Raw genomic sequence first — 20,039 nt, forward strand, 5'->3', positions numbered from 1 at the left:
ACTAGTAGCTGTATACTCGCATGCATTTTTTCCTAGGTATTTATTTCATTTTTCACATATAACCCTTTGTCATTGTTGTTTTTCCTCTCACCCAAGGACATATTTATTGGTTTCAGAAGAGGGGAAGGGAGGGAGAGAAGAAACATCTATGTGAGAGAGAAACACGGCTTGGTTGCCTCTCACACACACCTTGACTGGGGACCAAACCTGCAGCCTAGGCATGTACCCTGCCTAGGTCAAGGAATCAAATCCATGACCTTCTGGTTTATGATGCTCCAACCAATGGAGCCACATGGGCCACAGCTGGTATTTATTTTGGTAAATACCTTAAGATAAGGTACTAATTTTAATATTTGTCTGAATGGTTAACTAATTATTCCAGCCTTGTTTACTGAATAATTTTTTCTTCTAACACTAATCTACTATGTAACTCTTATCTTACTACAGCCTCCTGGACTGAATTTTCTTCCTTTGTATTCTCCATTCTTATTTCAGTACCATACCATTTTTAAGTGTTGTAGTTATTAAATGTTTAAGAAGCTGGTAGGACCAATCTTTCTTCATTGCCCTTCTTTATCAAAAATTTTCTTGGTTTTTACACCAGTTTTTTTCTTTTTTAAAAAAATTTTTATACCAATGTTTTCATATGAAGTTTAAAATCATTTTTATTTTTTTTACTTTAAAGAGGAAACCTCAAAGGACTTTTGATGTGAAAATTTATTTTAGAAAAATTAACTTGAGTTAGGAGTATATTTCTTGATTTATATCTTTCTCATGCCCTTCAAGTAAAGTTTTAGGATTTGTCCCTTCAATTAAGCTCATAAAAATATGAATTTTTACTTGTCATATTATGGAAAAAATCTTTTCTGTTGGTCTTTTGGGTTTAAAGAACATCTGTAAATTTCTATTATTGAAATTTTATATTTACTGAACTTTGCTTAATCCTAGTTTTTTTCAGTTCTTTTGACTCTTCTGGGTAGAGTTTATCCTGCATGTCTTTCTCATTCTCTTTATTACATTTAATAGATCTTCCTTCTGACTTTAAATAAGCAATATTTGCATCATTTCCTCTATAGTTCTTTGTGTTAAGGATGTATCGTTTTTAGTTGACCAAGACTGTAATTTGCTATTTTATGAGAAATGGATATTCAAATTCATCAGATACTTTTGGGGCATCTGTTGACATTATGCAGTGCTTCTTCTTTGAACTATTGCTGTGATATACTATGTATAGTACCCAATATGAATCCTTTTATCCACTAGAATGAATGCTTTCTTCATATCAAGATCTGTAATCTTTTAGAGTACTGTTAGTTTCTGTCGTCAAGTATATTATTTAGGATCTTTGTATCGATATCCATCCATAGGGGAATTTGGTATGTAATTTTCTTTTTTATGCTTCGTCAGATTTTAATAACAGAGTTGGGCCAGGTTCTTAAAGTATTTGGAACTCTTTCCCTAATTGCGCTCTGAAACAGTTTATGTAGCATGGGAATTAATTTGTTCTTGAAAGTTTTAAAGAACTCAGCTATAAAACTGTCTAGGCCTAGAGTCTTTGTTGGAGGTAGTTCTTTGACAACTTTTGTGGTATTCTTCTATTAGGCTTTTCTTTGTTAGTCAATTTTGGTAATTTTTTTCTTCCTGGAATTCATTCATATTTTCAAATACATTAGTATAGCATTACATATACTCATCTCTTGCAAACTGAATGTCTTCTGTATCTGACTTATCCTTTGTCTTATTTCTAATCTTATATACAGAGTGGGGCTGAAGTAGGTTTACAGTTGTGAGTACAGGAAACACAGTTTAGTCTTGTATTATTATTTATTACTGTATTTTCTTTATGAACAACTGTACCCTACTTTGTCTCACCCTGTATTTTAGTGTTCCCCATATTTTATCAAATTATACTTAGCCATAGTTTATTTTCACTAGTCTTTAAATAAAAGGAAAGTAAGCATGATATATCAGTTTTATTTTTTATCTGTTTTCTCATTTATTTGATGCCTTTTTTTTTTATTCCCCTGATTTTTGGTGTGTGTTTTCTTACTATTTAAATGGGATGCCTACTTTGTTTTCATTCTTTTTATATTTAAGATGTGAATATTTACATCTATGAATTTTTCTTTTAATATAGTTTTAGCTATATTCCTTAGGAATGAATATGATTAGTTACAATTATCATTATTTTCTAATAGTGTAGAATTATAGCTTTATTGTTTTCTTTGACCTAAATAGTTATAGTGTTTTTTTTTTAAGCCTTTCATATCCTTGAGGATTTTTTTCCCATTTTGTTTTGTTTTATTATAGTATGGTCAAGAAGTATTCATTTCAGTTGAAGTTTACTTTCAGCCTAACAAATTATTCATCTTTATAAATATTTCTGGACATTCTCATTATATTACACTGTCTATTCACTGTATATTAATATGTACTAAATTCACTTTCCTGTGTTTTTTCAGATCCTTTAAATTCTATTTTAAAAATCCTTTTCTTTTAGTTTGTTTTATCAGTTGAGAATAAGTAGCATATTAATCTCTTACAAAAGTAAGATTTCTCCCAGTTCCTCATAAGTAGTTAATGGATTTTAATTTATAAATCTCGGGCTATTTGACAAAAGAAAAAAATAATGATTATATATATCTTTATTGTAGATTTCGCCTGTTACCAACAAAAAATGTATTCATATCATATTTAATGTATTTTGTCTTAACGTTTTCTCTAATGTCAATATTTACAACCCACTCTGGACAGCTGCCTAATACAAACACGTACAGGGTGGGTCAAAAGTAGGTTTACAATTGTGAGTGCACAAAACAATTTATTCTCTTACTATTTATTAATTATTGTATTATTTTCCATATGTACAGCTGTGAACTTACTTTTACCCCACCCTGTATATTTACATATATGCCCATCTTTTTATGTTTCTCATTTGTATCATTTTGTTTTAGGCAGTTTACATTATTATGTTCCTAAAAAGTCCCTGGTCTTTAAATCTGACCAATAGAAGAAGCTGGTAGCATGAACCTATCCAGGAACTTGGGTGTGTGCAGACACATAGCAACAGAGGCAGTAGCAACCACAGCTCCTGCTACTTCTTCCTGCTGCATGATAGAGAAACAAAGCATCAATCTCAAGTGGATTTCTTACTAAATAATATGTTGCCTGTTTTAGCATTCCTAAAAATCTGTTTGCTTTCATTCTGGGTAGAGTCTCAAATGTGCAGATTTTTAAATTCGACAGCTTTGTTTCCATCATTTCCTGGCACAACTGTTCTCTCCAGTCCTTTCTTTTCCATCTATTCAATTATTTAACTTTTAAAATTATGTGTAATAATTAATTCAGTATGTGTGATACTTTCGTGCTTACAGCCTAAGTTTCTATTTTCTGTTGTGTTAATCAGTGTAAACTAAACTTTTAGGACAACCTCAAAGGTAGGAATAGATTCTTGAAACATATTTTGTTTTAAAAGCATTGAAATAGTGAACATTTCATGGGCTAAATGACATATAGGTCAGGCCTAAGCATGTATGTATACTTTCTCAAATGTATAATATATTGTTTAATATTGTAGCATCTGCATAAAATAGGTGGAAGCAGATATTATTCCTGCTTTATGGATGAGATCACTATGACTCAGAAATAAATGCTCTAGACAACCAATACCCAGGTTTTCTGACTTCACATCTGGGCTTTTTGATTTAATTCCCATTACCTCTAGAAACTCATTCCAATGCTAGTCTTCTCCTGATTAAAATATTTGGAGTAGAATTTCCCAAGCCTTAATTGTATTTTAAGTATTTTAGCTGATTAAAAATAGTAAACTAAAGTTTAAAAAAAACTATACTGATGAATTTCAGCCCCCACAAATGTCCCAGCAAATGAACCCCTTCCATTCCACAGCAATAAAGAATATGATGCAGATTATGTATTGGCAAAAATCTCAATTTACTGCATGTCATAAGGCAGTTATTTTACAGATGGGCAAACTATAAATTTTTCTTTTGCTTTTTAGATTTTTATCTTTTGAGATAGAAATCACATATTACATTATTCAGTTTTAAATTGTACAGTTGAGTGTATATTTATATGGTCATGCATCTGTCACCACAGTGTGAAACTATTTTCATTACTACCCCAAAATTCCATATCCACTAGGAGTCACAACCCATTTTTCTTTCTCCTAGGCCTTAGCAACAAATAATCTACTTTCTGCCCATATCAGTTTACCTATCCTGGACATTTCATACAAAAGGGATCATGTATTATGTGGCCTTTCCTTTCTGGTTTCTTTCATATATCCTGGTGTTTCCAGGGTTTATCTATGTTGTATCATATGTTTAGTGCTTCATTCCTTTTTATGGTCAAATAATATTCCATTGTATGAATATACCAGTTTGTTATCCGTTCATCATTTAGTGAACATTGAGTTGTTTCTACTTCTTATTATGAAAATGCTGCTATGAACATTTGTCTATAAGGTTTTGTATGGACCTGGGTTTTCAGTTCTTTTGGTCATATACTGAAGAGTGGAATTGCTGTGTCATATGGTAACTCTTTTAACTTTTTGAGGAATTACCAAATTATCAAACTGTCCTGCAAAATGGCTGCACCATTTTACATTCCCACCAATAGTTATGAAGATTATATTTCTTCACATTCTTGCCAACACCTTCGTGTCTTTTTTTTATTTTTTTATTGATTATGCTGTTACAGTTGTTCTATTCCCCCTTTCATTCCCCTCCACCCTACCCCCCCATCCCCACCGTTACCCCCCCTTTAGTTTATGACCATGTGTCTCAAGTCCTTTAGATTCTATATTTGCCATGCTATTCTTGCCCCCCTTCTATTTTCTATCTACTGTCTATGCTACTTATTTTCTGTACCTTCTCCCCCCTTCTCCTCCTCCCACTCCCCTATTGCTAACCCTCCTTGAGATCTTCATTTCTATGTTTCTGCTCCTGATCTAGCTGTCCTTTTAGTTTGCTTTCGTTTCCACCCTGAACGCGCCCGATCTCGTCTGATCATGTCTTTTTTTATTATGGTCATTCAGCCACATGTGAAGTAGTAGCTCATGGATTCAATTTGTATTTCCCTGGTGACTGATGGTGCCAAGTAACTTTATGTTCTTATTGGACATTTATGTATTTTCTTTGGAGAAATATTTATTCAAGTTCTTTTCTCATTTTTAATTATCTTATTGTTTACTTATGTGTTGTACACATATTCCACATACTAAATTCTTACTAGATATATTATGATTTGTAAATATTTTCCCACCTGCAGGCTGTCTTCATTGTTTTGACAGTGTCCTCTGGTAAATAAAGGTTTTTCATTTTGATGAAATTAGTTTATTTTTTTCTTTGGTTGCTTGTGATTTTAGCTATCATAACTAACAAACTGGTGCCTAATGCAAGGTCATGCATATTTATACTGTTATAAGAATTTTATTGTTTTAGCATTTGGATCTTTGCATTTTATTTAAATTTTATATGTGCTGTGAGGTAGGTACCCAAATTCATTCTTTTGTTCATGGATATTCAACAGCCAAGCATCATCTGTTGAAAAGATTATTTCTTCCTCATTGAGTGATCTTGGAACCCTTGTAGAGATCAATTGACCATCAGTGTATGGGCTTACTTCAGGACTCTAATTCTGTTCCATTGTTCTGTGTATCTTTATGTTGTCATTACACTGACTTGGTTATTTTAGTTTTGTCGTATGTTTTGAAATAGGGAGGTATGAGCCTTCCAGATTCTTTTTTTTTTTTTTTTGAGACTCTGGTTTCCTTAAATTTCCCTATGGATTCTAGAATTAGCTTGTTAATTTTTGTAATGAAGGCAGAGGAATTTTCATAAAGATTGAATTTAATCAATAGATAAATTTAGGAGTATTACCAACTGGATTTAGTTTCCTCTTATTTTTCTGGATCTTTACAACGGAAGATTATGTTACTCATTTGAGACCTTTCTCTTTGTTTAACATAGACATAAACAGCCATAGACTTTCCTCTAAGCACTACTTTCATTGCATCTGTAAGTTTTGATATGTTGTGCTTTCATTTTTATTTATCTCAGAGTATTTTCTATTTTTTCTTGTAATTTTTTCTTTGACCCATTTATAGTGAATTTCCAATTTCTTTTCTGTTACTGATTTCAAATTTCAACCCATTATAGTTGGAGAGAATATTTTGTATAGATTTATTACTTTTAGTGTACAATTGTGTTTATAGCCTAATATACCATCTGTCCTGGAGAATAATCCATGTGCACTTGAGAAGAATGTGTATTCTGTGGTTGCTTGATCAGGTGGGTTGTTCTGTAGATTATATTTTAGGTATAGTTGGTTCGTACTGTTGTTTTATGTCTTCTGTTTCCTTGTTTCTCAGCTTAATTCCATCCCTTACTGAAAGTGAAGTATTGGGTTGGCCCAAAAGTTTGTTTTGTTTTTTCCACAAGGTGGCTGTAGTAGCACTTAGTTGTCTTTAACTTCATTCAAAACAATTTTGTTAGATTGTATTGTGACAGCTGTCATATCAGCTCACATTTTTAAAAAACTTAATCAAAATTGGTGAATTTTTGTATAGCCATTTTAATATTGAAGATGGAAGACAATATACAGCCTTTTGGCATATTATGCTTTATTATTTCAGGAAAGGTGAAAATGCAACTGAAATGCATAAAAAGATTTATGCAGTGTATAGAAAAGGTGCTGTGGCTGATCAAACATGTCAGAAGTGGTTTGCAAAGTTTTATGCTGGGAATTTCTTGCTGGATAATTTCCCTGTGGTTGGGTAGACCAGTTGAAGTTGATAGCAACGAAATCCAGACATTAATTGAGAACTATCAAAGTTATACCATGCAGGAGGTAGCTGACATACTCAAAATACCCAAATCAATAAAGTTATCAGTAAAAATGAAAAATGTGTCTTTTATTTTACAGAAAACAACATATGGATTTTTTGGCCAACCAAATATTGCAGCTTTCCAATTATTACTGTTGAATTATTTATTTCTTCTTCCAAATATGCTCATTTTGTTTTTTTGTATTTTGGAGCTGTTTTTAGGTGCATAGTAGGTTATAATTATTTTATCTTCTTGATGAACTGACCCTTTTATAGTGAAATAATGCCTTTTTTGGTCTCTTGCAATTTTTGTCCTGAAGTCTTTTTCTATAATACATAATATGTAGGTGACATATAGTCTGATCATATTTTATTCTAAATCTGTTCTGCCTAATTAGGGAATTTAATTCCTTTACATTCACATTGTGCTATTTTCTGTAAAATATGTATGTCTTTTTATTTCTTAGTTCCCCAGTTTCTGACCTTTTTTGTGTTAAATAGGTATTTTTTTATTGAAACATTCTCATTCCCTTTTTCTTTTACTATCTGTATTTTAAAAATTACAGTTAACACCTTAATTTGTGAAAAACTAGCTTGGATTGTACCAACTTAACTTAGAAGAGAGAGAGAGAGAGAGAGAGAGAGTGTGTGTGTGTGTGTGTGTGTGTGTGTGTGTGTGTGATCTACACCATCCCAATTCATTTTCATGCATCGTGCACTCATAACACAGATTTATATTTGGTGTTTTATGCTGTTGTCTTTTAGATCAGATATGAATAAGGAGTTACAAGAAAAAGACGTTTAAACTATATATTTACCTACAAAGTTACCTTTACTGCTATTTTTTTGTGTGTAGATTCGAGTTACTGTTTGATGTCCTGCTATTTAAGCCAGAATGACTGCCTCTAGTATTTCCTGTAGGACTGGTTTACTAGTGATCAATTCTTTCATTTCTTTGTCAGGCCATTGAAGTCTCTACTTGGTAACTTAGTGGTCAACTATTGATTGGGTGGAGATTTCCTTAAACACTTGAAACCCATTTAAATCTCCCAGTCTTTATCAAAGGTCTGGAGCAGGGGAAGGAGTAAACAGACACTATACACACTTAGTTAATTCCTAGGAATATATTGAATTTTTTTAGATTTTATTTATTTATTTATCTTTAGAGGGGAAGGAGAGAGGGAGAGAAACATCAATGTGTGGTTGCCTTTCGTGCGCCCCCTGCTGGGAACTGGCCTGCAGGGAACTGGCCTGCAATCCAGGCATGTGCCCTGACTGGGAATCGAACTGCAATCCTCTGGTTCGCAGGCCTGTGCTCAATCCACTGGGCTACACCAGCCAGGCTATGTTGAAATTTATTAAAGCTTCAAAGAACTTCTTATTTCCCAGCTTTTCTTTTAAGTTTTTGGTTAGCCTGTTGTTTGCCCCAGCTGTTATTCACTGTCTCAGGCAGCCAAGAAGTTAAGACACTTGCCTATAATTCTTTTTAACAACTTCCCCATCCCATCCTTCAGTGAGAAAGCATTTTGCAACGGGCAAGCTCCAAGCAAGGTCAGATAACAGCCTGTAGGTGGAATCTTATGGAATCCACCACACAAGACAAATAATGACAGTTCTTTGTAATGAAGATTTGAGAATATTCCAGGTGTGTTATATTTATTCTGGTGGCCACCAGGCTGAGCTGGGAATGCGGGCTATTACTTTTCAGTACTACTGCTAGAGAATGGGGGATCCCTAGAGCTGTTGTTATTGGAGCCAACTGTTTTTCTTGGGAAAATGCTCCCCAGTTTTCTGCAAGCCTTGGGTTAATTTTCAGAGTGGCCAGCTTTTGTTTTTTCCACTGTTTTATAGAGAACAATAAAACATGGGGAAGGATAGTAAAAATGTTGAGCTTTAGAATGTAATCAAATTTGTTATTAACTTAAAATAGATCATTTATATATAAATAGATTATATCTTTATAAATATGTAAATAAATATTATATATACATACATATAGTTATATGTAAGCTTTTTGGTAATCATAAAGCATAAAATATAGTAAATACACAAAAGATAAAGAGAACACAATATAAGCATACCACTAAAGAATATCATCAAATCACAAAGGAAGAGAGCAAGAGAAGAAGAAATAGAGAACTAAAAAAACTAGAAAACAGTTTAAATGGCAATGAGTACATACCTAGCAATAATTATTTTAAGTGGAAATAGACTAAATTTACCAATCTGTCAATGTAGTGAGACTGAAAAGATTTTTTAAAAAAGAAGAAAAGAGAAAGAAGACTCATCTGTATGCTATCTATGAGAGACTCACTTAAGATGTAAGGACACAGAGGCTGAAAGTAAAGGAGTGGAAAAAGATATTCTGTGCAACAGGAAACCAAAAGGAGGTTGGGGTAGGCATGCTTATATCAGACCAAATCTGCTTTAGACACTGAACCTGCAATAAGAGACAGAGAAGGGTTTTATATAGTGACAAAGAGGTCTATCCAGCTGGAGGCTATAATACTTATAAATATGTATGTACTCACTATAGGAACATTTAAATAATAAAGTAAATATTAATAGACCTCAAGGAAGAAACAGATAGCAATACAATAATAGTAGGGCACTGTAATACCCAGCTTACATCAGTGGATTGATCATCCATATAGAAAATCAGTGAGGAAACATCAGCCTGAAACAATGCTAGATCATATGAACTCAACAGATACATACAGAACATTCTATCCAAAAGCAATAATATACATTCTTCACAAGTGCACATGGAACATTTTCCTGGATCGATTATATGTTAGGCCACAACACAAGTCTTAATAAATTTAATAGAACTGAAATTCTTTCAAGCATATTTTCCCACCACAGTGGTATGAAACTAGGTATCAATTTATTTTTTAAAAAACTGGAAAATTCACAAGTGTGTGGAGATTGAAAAACTGAATAACTGCTACTGAATAACCATTAGATGAAAGATGAAATCAAACATCTCCTGGAGACAAACAAAAATGGAAATATAACATACTAGAACTTCTAGGATGCAGCAAAAGCAGTTCCAATAGGGGAAGTTCACAGCAGTAAATGCCTGTCTCAAGAAACAAGAATATATAACGTAGTGAAGATAATCTCTTCAATGATGGTGTTGGGGAAACTGGATCACCACATGCAAAAGAATAAAACTTGACCAATATCTTATACTATACACAAAAAACAACTCAAATGGATGAAAGATATGAACGTAAGAGCTGAAGCCATAAAACTCTTAGAAGAAAACAGGCAGTAAGCTCTTTAACATAGATCTTGGCAATAATATAGTTGTGACACCAAATGTTTGAGGGTTCAATTCCTGAGGCACATATGGGGGAAGCAACCAGTGTTTTTTTTTTCACAGTGATGTTTCTACCTTTGTAAAATAAAAAAATATACTTTTAACTTTTTAATAAGGAAAAGTAGGACAATAAAGGAACTAATTTTAAGAATGGCATTAAAGTGTTTATTATTTTATAAACAGAACATTCTATGTTTCTTCCCTGTTTTTGAGCTTACGTAAATATAATCTGACACTGAGTTAGGTGTTGACACCTGACTTGTATCTTGCTTGAGCAACATGCAATTAGTTACGAAGCAGGAAAATGAGACATAAACTAACAAAGATTTCCATGTGGCCTGGAATGGCCTATGGTTTGTCATATAGCACCAGGTTTAAAAATTATGACTGGGTCGCTTATAAATACCTACTGAATTAGATTAGAAACAGAATCATTGATCTTCTAACTAGATCTTCCCAGTGGAGGAGGGGCTCTAACAATGAAATTCTTTTTCTTTGAAAATGAGACCTGCTGAAAATTGGGCAGACTACCTCAGTAATGCCCTCCCCATCAGGACAGTGTTCACGTTGCGGTGGCCCATTGTTTGGGGCAATGGCCATTTCCTCCTCTGGCAGGAAGTTGAACCATACAAATGCTGAACTAATTTTCAGTTCTAAGATTTCCAAAAATTATAGCAGTTGAGGATATGTTTCCAACGTTGTTATTGCTGCCTTTAAATTGAGGCTCTGTAATTTATTTTCTCTGACGTATAAGATGCACAGTATGGAATTTGGAATCATAAGATGTTTTATTCTTAAGCTTTGCTTCCTTTGTATTCAGGAAGAATAATTTGAGCTGTTTATATGTCTACAAGATATTTTTATATCCACTTAAGATAAGGTTATTATTTTTTAATATTTTATTTATTTTTAGAGAGAGGGGAAGGGAAAGAGAAAGAGTGGGAGAGAAACATCAGTGTGTGGTTGCCTCTCATGTGTCCCCTACTAGGGACCTGGCCTGCAACCCAGGCATGTGCCCTGACTGGGAATCAAACCGGTGACCCTTTGCTTTACAGGCCCATGCTCAATCCACTGAGCTACACCAGCCAGGAGGTTATTATTTTAAGAATCATTTTAAAGGTGAATTCCTCTCTTGTAACAGAATAATTAAGAATCAAAATCCAGATGAAATCAGGTGGTCAGTGTCTGAAATCTCACTGAGGATTAGTTCCATTTTGACAAGCAAATTGGTCATCTTGATAGTTAATTTTGCCAACCTTTTACCTACCACATCTACCAAATTAAAAAGGTTTGGTATGCTAATATAATAGAAAAATCAGAATCTAATCACAGAGAGAGGATAAGAATGGATATATTCTATCCCTCATTAAGCCCATCTGCCTGTGTGATCATAGGAGCCAGTGGGCATGGGTTTGGGGGCGTTGCTGGGTGGTTGTTGTTAGTTTGGGTTTTTTTGTCTTTTTGTGTGTTTAAAGTTTCTTGTCATTTTAAATACTACATACTTAATGTCACACTAAGGGTTAATGTGATTCTTAAGTCTTGCTCCTCGTGCTGAGAATAAAATGGTGAACCAGATACGTGGAAAGTGTTTAAGTTGTAATATAAGTAAATAATATAACAGTTAATAATATAAGAATAAACTGTTTCACATACAGCTGTAATGTGAAAAGCTGTAAAGCTCCTTTTGCTCACTCCTGTGTATGGTCACTGCCCTGACTGAGGAAACGAGTACATTGGCTGTGGCTTAGTACAAGTGCACTGATAGGGAGTGTGGCGAGGTGTGGCAGGAAGGCGCCGCGTTAGATAGAAGGGATCCTTTCAAAATCATAACATACAAGCTGCGACTCGAAGGGCGAGAAAAGTAATGATCCAGGTGGGGAAAGCTGCATGTATGCAGTTCCTTAGGTGCAAAGGAGCTTCATTCACATTTTCTTTCTGTGCTGGTGAAAGCCATGAAGGTGACTGATTTAACTTGCTGCCAAAATGAATATGACTTAATACAATTCATTAAGCTGTCAGCACCCAGAAATAGTCACCTCTTCAGGTTATACCTTAAACCTTGATCCCTGAACAAGAGTATTGTATTTACTCTCAATTTAAATATGACGTCCTGAAACTTCCGTAGAGGGAACTCTTAACGTGTGTTAGCTGCTTCCCCTGTCCACCCTCACCAGGGGAATGGGAGCATAGGGAGGGTGTGATCAAGAAGAATACCATTGTCTCCAGACCACTATCCCTTTTCTCTCTATTAAGACTCCCAGAGGTCCCCGCATCATCCTGAGTATCTCCCAATTCAACTTCTTGTGGTCAGGTCACTTCAGTAATGTTGCCAGGATATTTATAGAGCCGTCTACAAGAACTCAACTGCAGTTACACCCTGGCCAGCAGGCCTTCCAGTTCTTTTCCTTTGTTTTTTCATCCTAAATCTCTTCCTTTGCCTCCCCCATGTGCATGTCTTCATCAAGAAGCTGCTCTGGGTGATGCTAAAATGGGAGGTGGGGGGACTTGACTTGGGAATTCCTCTGACTTCCTCTTTGGTGTTTCTCAGGCAGTGATTCTCTGAAAGGCCGGCAGTTGTGAAGAAGGTCTTGGCAGCCACAGCAAGTTATGGCCTTGGCCTGCTACTGAGCCGGTAGAGGAGGGATTGTCCTTTTACCTGTGACTGGCACCTTTAGAGAATAACAACAGCTGATTTCAGGAGTAATTAAGACTGAGTTTGTTTCCCTGGTCTCACTTAAAGATACTGCCTTACAAAGTGCTTTTTTCCTGGCGATAATAAGCAGGGTAGGGATGAGGAGAGAACACTGGACCTTTGGAACTTCTCTCTGTGGCTTCCCTTATGGGTGAAATGAGAGTGTGAGTATAGTTGCTCTGTAAGATCCCTTTTCCTTCTAATAGCTCGTATTTCTGTATTAAAACATGTAGTAGTTTTATCTCTAATATCTGGTGTGTGTACATGCAATATATAGGTATATACAATATATATACCTATATGTGTATATGTGGAAACTTACAGCCTTACTATTTGAGCTGGATATACCAGTTCAGAAGCAGGGTTGGATTGTCGTTGAAAAACATCATACCACCCACCTATCTCTTACTGAAAGTTTCTTGAATGCTACTGAAGGCAGCGGTGCAGTGTATGTACCCTGAGGATGAAATAGTCTAACCCCAAGTTAGTCCCCGGAGGGAATGAAGACCGTGTATCAGTGAAAGCTGTGGTGAATGACTGGAAGATGATGTGTTTTTTCACTTTGTCGAAGGGATCGAATTGTATTGAAATACCACTGTGCTATATAATTCTGAGTTCTGTTGCTCTCTAAATCGGTCTCTCCTTCTTTTGCAGGAGCTATTGTGACAATCTTGGTTACCATCCACTAAGTGCTGCTGACTTTGGAAAGATTATGAAAAATGTCTTTCCGAACATGAAGGCACGTCGTCTGGGCACAAGAGGCAAATCTAAATATCCTTTACCAGGATGATTTTTAGTAATGTGTGAATTTTCACATATTGCACCCGTTGTTGCAGTTCATCCAACAACTATAGTTAGAAATAAATTTAAATCAGTAAATATGAACAATGCAAAAGTACTTAGTAGAATACTTGCCAATGTTATTTTACCCAGCTGTGTATCAAACTGCAAGAGAAACAACAAATAGTGGTTATTAAGACTGTGATAGATTTCATCGTATTTGTTACTGTAATGTGTTCTTAGCGGCCTGATCTCCTTTTCTTTAACCATGAGAATGACTACAGCATGCCACGGTACAGCAGTTGTAAATTATCGATTAAAACAGAGGGTGTTAGCTTGCTTTCTTTCCTGCCTCTTATTTAGAAACATAGGGATCTCTTTTGCAAAATATATAACATTCAAAAAGTTTCCTTGTGGAACTTGTACTAGAATATTAGTGCTGTCTTCAAAGCGGCCATCTCCAACCTTTTTGGCACTGGAGACCCATGTTGTGGAAGACAGTTTTTTCCACAGACAGGGGTGGGGGTATGGTTTCAGGATGATTTAAGATTCAAGCATATTACACTCAGTCTCACCTCCTGCTGTGCACCCCAGTTCCTAACAGGCCTAGACTGGTACCAGTCCAAGGCCGGGAGGTTGGGAGCCCCTGCTTTAAAGTATTTTTCAGCCAACTGTTTAAAATTAGTGTTAAAATTAAAACCAGGTTCCTCTTGTGATAGAGAAATACTTAGGAGCAAACAAATAAGGAAATGAAAATTAAGAGTTTATTAAAGTTCTTCCTACTCTTGGGAGAGGATAAGGGGTCTCTGTATCATGTAAGAAGTACTTCATCTCTCTCTGCTTAGCTCTTGGCCTTTTTCACAGAATAAAGATTCACTGCGGGGGAGGAGAGGAGAGGAAGGGGATGGTGGAAGGCTCCTTTTTCAGAATGGTTCCAGGTGTTCTTTCACCATGTGTTACATGACCTGTCCTTGTTTTCTGAGTACAAACAACAATGTCTTGATGTGTCTTTGGCATGTTGCAGGTGATAATCCTGTGTGTTTCAGTGGAAAAAGAGAAATGAAAAGGTTAAAGCCCTTGTGACACTCTTAAGAGTTGTTTTTGTCCCAGTGCCCTGGGCTAAAGTTTCCCTTCTCTGTTCCAGGTTTCCATCTGGATATTTCTTTCCTTCTGACCTGTTTGTTACTGGTGGCTGGCACAGCTTATTAGAAACATTTATTCATTAAATTTATAACAGATGAGAATTATTTTGTTTTTCTTAAGACAGTAACATTCTACAAAAACTATTCCCATTTCAAAGGAGTACCAATCCTGAGTTTATAATAAGATTTCTTTCTTTTACTGAAGAACTAAAAAAGTAGGTGTTATTTCATTCTGCTTTTATTTTCACTTCATATATAGTTACTTCTCAGGTGCTAATTATGTAAGCAGTCCATTTAATTTAGAATACTTCAGACCTTAACTGTTCATTACATATTGCTACAGTGGACTGAGGAAAAAAGCTTTTGTTCATATGCCAACACTGCCCAATCTGGACTTCCATAAAACTGGAGATGGGGTAAGAATTCTGCCTTTCTTTTTAGTAAGTTGAATTGTACCTTAAATCAACATTGGCATGGATGCTGCATATTCTCATTTGTATAAAACCAGGGACCCAGAACTCTGCCTTTTACAAAACAAATGAGAAAAAAATTGAACAGTGGCTGAAAAATGTTAGCATATATGACTTAAATTAACATGACTTCTGAAACTAGGGGGGGACTAGACCTAAACTTACCAATTAGTAAATATATCCATAACATATATGACAGTACATATATTCTCAGAAGGAAAGATTAAGTTGTAGAATAATATGTATATTATACATGTCTGCAGAAGAGAAAATAATGACTAGTGGTATAGTTTTATTGATAGCAGAAAAGACTTCCAGGGAGATTTAAACTGTCTCTTAGTCTTCACGTAGGTTTAACAACCATTTAAGTGTTGCATTTGCCGTGCTGCTGGTGGGCGCAGGCATAGATGGGCCTTTTACTTGCTGGGCTCTTACGATGCCTGCCAACACATCTCTTCATGGTACTTGACCTGACAGATTTGGATTATATCGTTTAATTAAGATTACATATCTTGAATGTGCTTCCGCTTAATTTCTCTAAACCTTCTTTTACAATTTAACCTTTCTTTTTCTTTTGTTTAGTTGGAAGGAGCTGAACCTTCTGGGCAGCTTCAAAATATTGACGAGGAAGTTATTTCTTCTGCTTGCCGCCTCGTGTGTGAATGGGCCCAGAAAGTGTTAAGCCAGCCGTTTGACACGGTCCTGGAATTGGCCCGCTTCCTTGTGAAGAGTCATTACATAGGCACCAAGTCCATGGCAGCTCTGACTGTAATGGCAGCGGCACCACCAGGTACAAAGTCACTGTTAACAGGCAAAACTGGCCAGGGGTGTTACTACTTTCAGAGCTGGTAGGAAAAGAAACAGTTTAGCCAAAGAACTATTTTGTCTGTTTAGTATTCATATGAGTTCACTCTTCACTTAACAATAAATTCATATGGGTTTGCGGAGCCAACAAAAATGGTAATTATAACAGTCCTTTCATTTTAAAGGTTAAAGCTATTGTTACATATATTGCTCTGCTGAGATATGAAACTTTTGAGATTTCCCTCTTGATAGTAGTAACTCTTCCATTTCTCTTTACAAAGAGAAAATTTGTAACTGGGCAGATCATGGTGGGCAGTCATGCCTCTGGCCTATAATTTTTCTAGTGAAAGATTTTAGGCCAGACCTAGGTTATCTATGTTAACACACCTTTGAAAACCAAAATACTCCTGGAAGTGGGTTTTAACCCTCCAGAGAGCACATAATCTTGTTAATAGTCCTGTAATTCAGTGCCCAGCTTGCTTTCCACCACTTCCACATAGTTCCCACCTTAATCTCAAATGCAGAAAAGAGCTGCAGAACTTACTCCTGGAAGTACTTTCTCCACTGCGTGTGTGATCAGTTTGGCTCAGATAAAACTTAACAAACATCCCCAAAAAGAAACTGTATGCAACATTACCATAAAATAGGAGGTGATTTTAACATGCAAATGAGTGTTTTCATTCAAATAAGAATTTTAGAATTGACAGTATTGTTGGGATAAATTACTTCTTCCTAAATTAATGGTTGTCTGAAGCATATGACAAAATTTTTTAAGTGTCACATCTTGGTCATATGATATAAACCTAGAAAAGAATAAATTGTGTTATTAGTCTAAGGAATTATAATCTCAATGGGGAAAAAATGTGTTAACAGAAAACTTGTTTTCCAGAGATGATTCTTCTGATTGCTTAATGTAAATATTTTTAAATATACAAAAAACTTATCTCAGCCAAAATATAGTCTCTGAAATCACTTTTTATCTTAATGATTTTAATAATCTTTTTTCTTTTAGTTTATACTTATCAGAAGCTTTTAAGTTTTGTGGGGGAAGGTGTGATGTGTAATTATTTTGTCCTTTTATTTTATGGTCAGTTGAGGACCCACTTCAGCAAAATAATCTCTTAGTAGAGCTGTGCCGTAATGTTTCTGTCTAAATGTAAACGGTATGACCCACACATGTTTGCATATACTTGTTCACGAGTGGGAGACTGCTTAGACAGCCTCGTCTAGCTAGGCAGCTTGCACATGTCACCTCATTTATTCCCCCAGCAGTCCTACAAGGTGGGTTATGTTTAGTCCCATCTTCCAGACCAGGAAACAGACTTGGGGAGGTGAAGTAATTATTTGTCCATGGACAGATAAATAGGCCAGAATTTGGAATGATTTGTCTGTCTCAAAAGCCCAAGTTAACTAGTTACACCATACTATTTTCTTATCTTCTGGCAAAATGAGTTTTTAAAAGATAGGGGCCCTTCAATGTTCCGTGTTGTCTTTCTCCTGCCCCCGTGCACACCCGGAAGGGCACTTTAACAAGGCGAGGAATGTGTAATGGGCAAGAGAAACATCTCTCTTTCTTGTTTCCCACATTGTTCATAAACTCTGGAAGAAACATTGAAAGAATTTTTAAAACATAAAATGTAAAGAAAAGTGTGTTTTTTAAACAAAGATACAATGAATCACAAATGTGAACATGTTTTCCCTTTGTGAAAGTAGTCAGTTTGGGAATTTGACAAAAAATTGCATTATCACTCAAAACATTTTTAGAATCTCTCTTGATATTTTGTTCCCAGCCATTGCCACATTTTTTAAAATACCTTTTTCATAATGATTAATCTTCATCCTTTGAAGGTGAATTTGCTTTTTTATAAATGTAGTCTCCATATTATAGAGAACAGGTTGTGTTACAAATGTTCTTTTGTAAGTCAGCTGCTTGGAACTCATTGCTGTCCAGAAACCCTGGCAGTGGGGGCAAGACAGCTCTGAGCCTTTGGCAGAAACTCGCAAGGGGCAGGTGCTGAGAAGCCAGAGCTGCAGCTGGAGGCCAGGAGGGAGCAGAACAATTTGGGCTGGATTTGAAAAGAAAAAAATACTACTTAGGAGATTGGGGGGGCGTGTCAGAAGATGAGTGGTTACTGAGGAGTGGTAGGGCCTTTACAGTCACTTCTTTCTCTCCTTTCTGTCTCTCCCTCCCTAAGCTGTTGCTGACAGAACAATGAAAAGCGGAAATAGGGCTGGGAGAGGAATGGCGAGGTGCACCAGCAGGATGTTGCTGTCCTCTCATTTCCTCTCCACTTTTCGTACCAACCGCAGCTTCACTCTCTAGTGGCCCTAATGACATACCCAAAATGTGAAATGAGCTCTTTAAAACATTGTTATATGGTCAGTTTTTCTTCAGTTAAGATTTATCTCATTTATTTTATCATTCTTTTTTCTCAGTGACACTTTTTCAAAATATTTTAATCTCAGTCATATTAAGAACCTGCTTAATTTCTCATAGGTTGTACTGGAATAATTATACAACAGTTAAAATAGTGGTACCTATTTTCGTGAATTTCTGGTAGAATTAAAGACATTCCCATGTAATTTTTTCCTAAGATGCAGATGGTTTCAGTAAATATTTACTGAGTGCCCTTTGTTGTCTGAATATTAAAGTTATGAAAATTCATGGATTTCTATTAGAGAAGGAAGGAGGGAAATTTCTGATATCTGATAAAATGTAAAACATGCTCTCTCATGTATTTATCTTAGCTTCTGCACATTTATGACATAGCTACTATTCCAGCTCTTCATCTGTCACTGTTGGTTTAATGGAAACTGTCGCCTGAGTCAATCCATATTTCAAGGTGTCCCACTAAGACCATAGCAACAGATGTTTATAACTTAGAAATCTAATACTTAAGCTTTATAAAGAAACTGTGATTTAAAATTTTCTGGTTCTGGTTGCTTTGTCCAGTAGATGGTAAGGTACTTAAATAGAGCGGTAACTGCCTTTTATGAAGGAGAGTGTTTACTTTAGCTCTCCTTTCTGTTTATTTTCAGGAATTAAAGGAATTACTCAGCCTTCTGCTTTTATACCTACAGCTGAAAGTAATTCCTTTCAGCCCCAAGTGAAGACTTTGCCATCACCTATTGATGCTAAACAGCAATTGCAACGGAAAATCCAGAAGAAGCAGCAAGAACAGAAACTACAATCCCCTTTGCCGGGGGACTCCTCAGCAAAAAAATCAGAAGGCACTACAGCCAATGGAGTGACTAGTCTTTCTAATGGAAATCCTGCGATCCTTTCTCCTCAACCTATTGGTATCGTCGTGGCAGCTGTCCCTAGTCCCATCCCGGTAATGTCATTAAATGGTGTTTGGCCTTATTGGGATGATGGGAAATAGACCATTTAATTAAAAGTGGTACATGAGAAGGAGGCAGATATGGTATAGATTCAGTTATAAACTGATTTTGTGGTCACAGATAGGTTCAGTTTTAGTTGTCTGCCTTTTATTCAAAATATACCTTGTTGATTACAGAGCGAGCTATACAATGAACATAAGTAAGAATATAAAGAACCAAGATATGTAAAATACGCATACAGCCAGTCAGAGCTTAATGTAAGAGATGAGTCATTTTTTAGAGTTGACACAGTCGCCAACTTTTGGGGGTTTAAACTTTCTTCTTTGTAACATTCAGATGGAACAAAATTCTAATATGCTAACATAGACCTAGCTCTGTGGCTTGCTGGACATAGGACCTTGGGCAAGTCCCTCAGCTATTACAAGTCTTGTTTCCTTATCAACAGATAGAGGTTGTGGTCTTAACCTCTCCTGTCTCACACAGCTGAGGTTATGATGAAAGGGGCTTTTACAATGAGAGTGTGTTGTGCTAAAACAAGGTGGCATTTTATGTTATTGTTGCTGATATTATTGAGGAGAGATTTCATCTTTTCTTATTCTTAATCATCATCACTATCATGTCATAAAACATGAACTAC

At 35.6% G+C, this 20,039-nt stretch overlaps 1 protein-coding gene across 4 annotated transcripts in view; it reads left to right on the plus strand.

Annotated features, from left to right (window-relative positions):
* RFX7 (regulatory factor X7) overlaps positions 1-20,039 on the plus strand; it is a 111,123-nt gene that overhangs the window by 86,193 nt on the left and 4,891 nt on the right. For all 4 annotated transcript variants that reach the window (XM_037151010.2, XM_037151008.2, XM_037151007.2 and 1 more), the window contains exons 6-9: positions 13,519-13,635; positions 15,118-15,202; positions 15,839-16,046; positions 19,100-19,395. In XM_037151010.2, coding sequence (XP_037006905.1) covers positions 13,519-13,635; positions 15,118-15,202; positions 15,839-16,046; positions 19,100-19,395 — 706 coding nt within the window. The remainder of the gene's footprint in view (positions 1-13,518; positions 13,636-15,117; positions 15,203-15,838; positions 16,047-19,099; positions 19,396-20,039) is intronic.

Source organism: Artibeus jamaicensis, unplaced genomic scaffold (genome assembly GCF_021234435.1).
Source record: "Artibeus jamaicensis isolate MK-2021 breed Jamaican fruit bat unplaced genomic scaffold, CSHL_Jam_final contig_548, whole genome shotgun sequence".
Taxonomy (NCBI): domain Eukaryota; kingdom Metazoa; phylum Chordata; class Mammalia; order Chiroptera; family Phyllostomidae; genus Artibeus; species Artibeus jamaicensis.